This window comes from Loa loa, assembly GCF_000183805.2.
Source record: "Loa loa unplaced genomic scaffold supercont3.2419, whole genome shotgun sequence".
Lineage (NCBI taxonomy): Eukaryota > Metazoa > Nematoda > Chromadorea > Rhabditida > Onchocercidae > Loa > Loa loa.
Window position 1 is genome coordinate 1 of NW_018110598.1, and position 1,348 is coordinate 1,348.

Genomic DNA, 1,348 nt, shown 5'->3' on the forward strand with positions numbered 1-1,348 from the left:
ATGAGGCTTAGAGGCGAATCACTAGTTATAAGAACAATATTAGTGAAGAAAAAAGCTAAGTTGACAGCGCATCACGATTTGCATTTCGAATCGACAATAATGATCAGACCAATGCATCCTAAAAAGTCCATTTACTACACAAGTTAAAATCTCTGAGGTTTTCTTTCAAACATTTATAATTACTTTCAAAATTGCGGATGATCCCATTGTGGACGGACCTAATGGTGACCGTACAATCATTGACTTCGGCAATGTTCCAGCAACTCGTCCTACAAAACCAGAAACAATTAACGCAACCAAATCTATCCTCAATAAAGCATATTAAAACCTATAGTAATCCTTATTCTAGATTTCTTTTGTTTTTTGACATTTTGGATATGAAAATACACCACTTCAGTACATTGCATATCTTTTTTAGGTAATCCTTACACAAATTTGAAAGCTTTCTAGAAAAAAACATAAAACTGTAAAACTAAACCACTCAGCACCATGGCAAATGTACATTGCACAGATAAATTAAAAGCCTACTTTGCTACTGCATAGTTTAAGTGGTAAATCTTATCATAAGTCAAAAACACTTGTAACACACCCCTTCGATCCTTAGTATCACGCTTGAAGATGTTACGGAAGAATCCCCGATCTTCCTTGCTTAATTTTGACCGTGCTCGCTCATCAGCTGTCGAATTGGCCCTAAAAACCTTTTCTCTCCGTTAATTTGATATCTAAGGAAATGTAAAAATATATAAGTTCATCTTTGTATCATCATATTCCAGGAAGAGATATATCCTAGAGTGATATTCTACAGCCGCATGAAATTACACTACCGGTGGTAAAAAGTCAAGCCTATGTTGAAGAAAGATTTTCACAAGAATAAAAATCCCCCTTTTACTAAGAGGGATTTCGATCCCGTTTTCCTTCAACTATCGACTTATTTCGGATCTGTATACAAAGGTTCAAATATAATTAAATTCTAGCTATGACTGCATGGGAAGTTAATTTAGAATTAAAGAAGACAATGTGAACAATGGGAAAAGGATACCTGACGTGGTGATCGGCAGCCAACTTCTTCGTTGGTGGTGGTAATTGTACGACACGTCGCGGTGTTGCTAAGTGATCTAAGAAATTTTTCGGTTGTTGATGAGCGGTAGTTTCAAGAAGACTTTCCAAATCTATAATATATAAAGAAAAAATAACGAATTGTATAAAAATTGGATTATATAAAAAATTGAATTATATAAAATAATATATAATGAAAGCAGCATTTCCTCTTTACCTATTTTCTTTATTTTAATCTAAAAATTTCCGAAATATTTTAATTTGTTGGGAGTCTAACCTCAGTCACTTTCTG

At 33.8% G+C, this 1,348-nt stretch overlaps 1 protein-coding gene across 1 annotated transcript; it reads right to left on the minus strand.

The window, feature by feature from the left end:
* Positions 1-183: 183 nt before the first annotated feature.
* Positions 184-1,292, minus strand: LOAG_15673 (hypothetical protein; the record flags this gene model as incomplete). The annotated part of the gene is made up of 4 exons (XM_003151162.1): positions 184-269; positions 590-690; positions 1,040-1,169; positions 1,274-1,292. Coding segments are annotated over 4 exons (336 nt in total), but the record flags the coding sequence as incomplete, so codon positions are not given.
* Between the last annotated feature and the right edge of the window lie 56 nt (positions 1,293-1,348).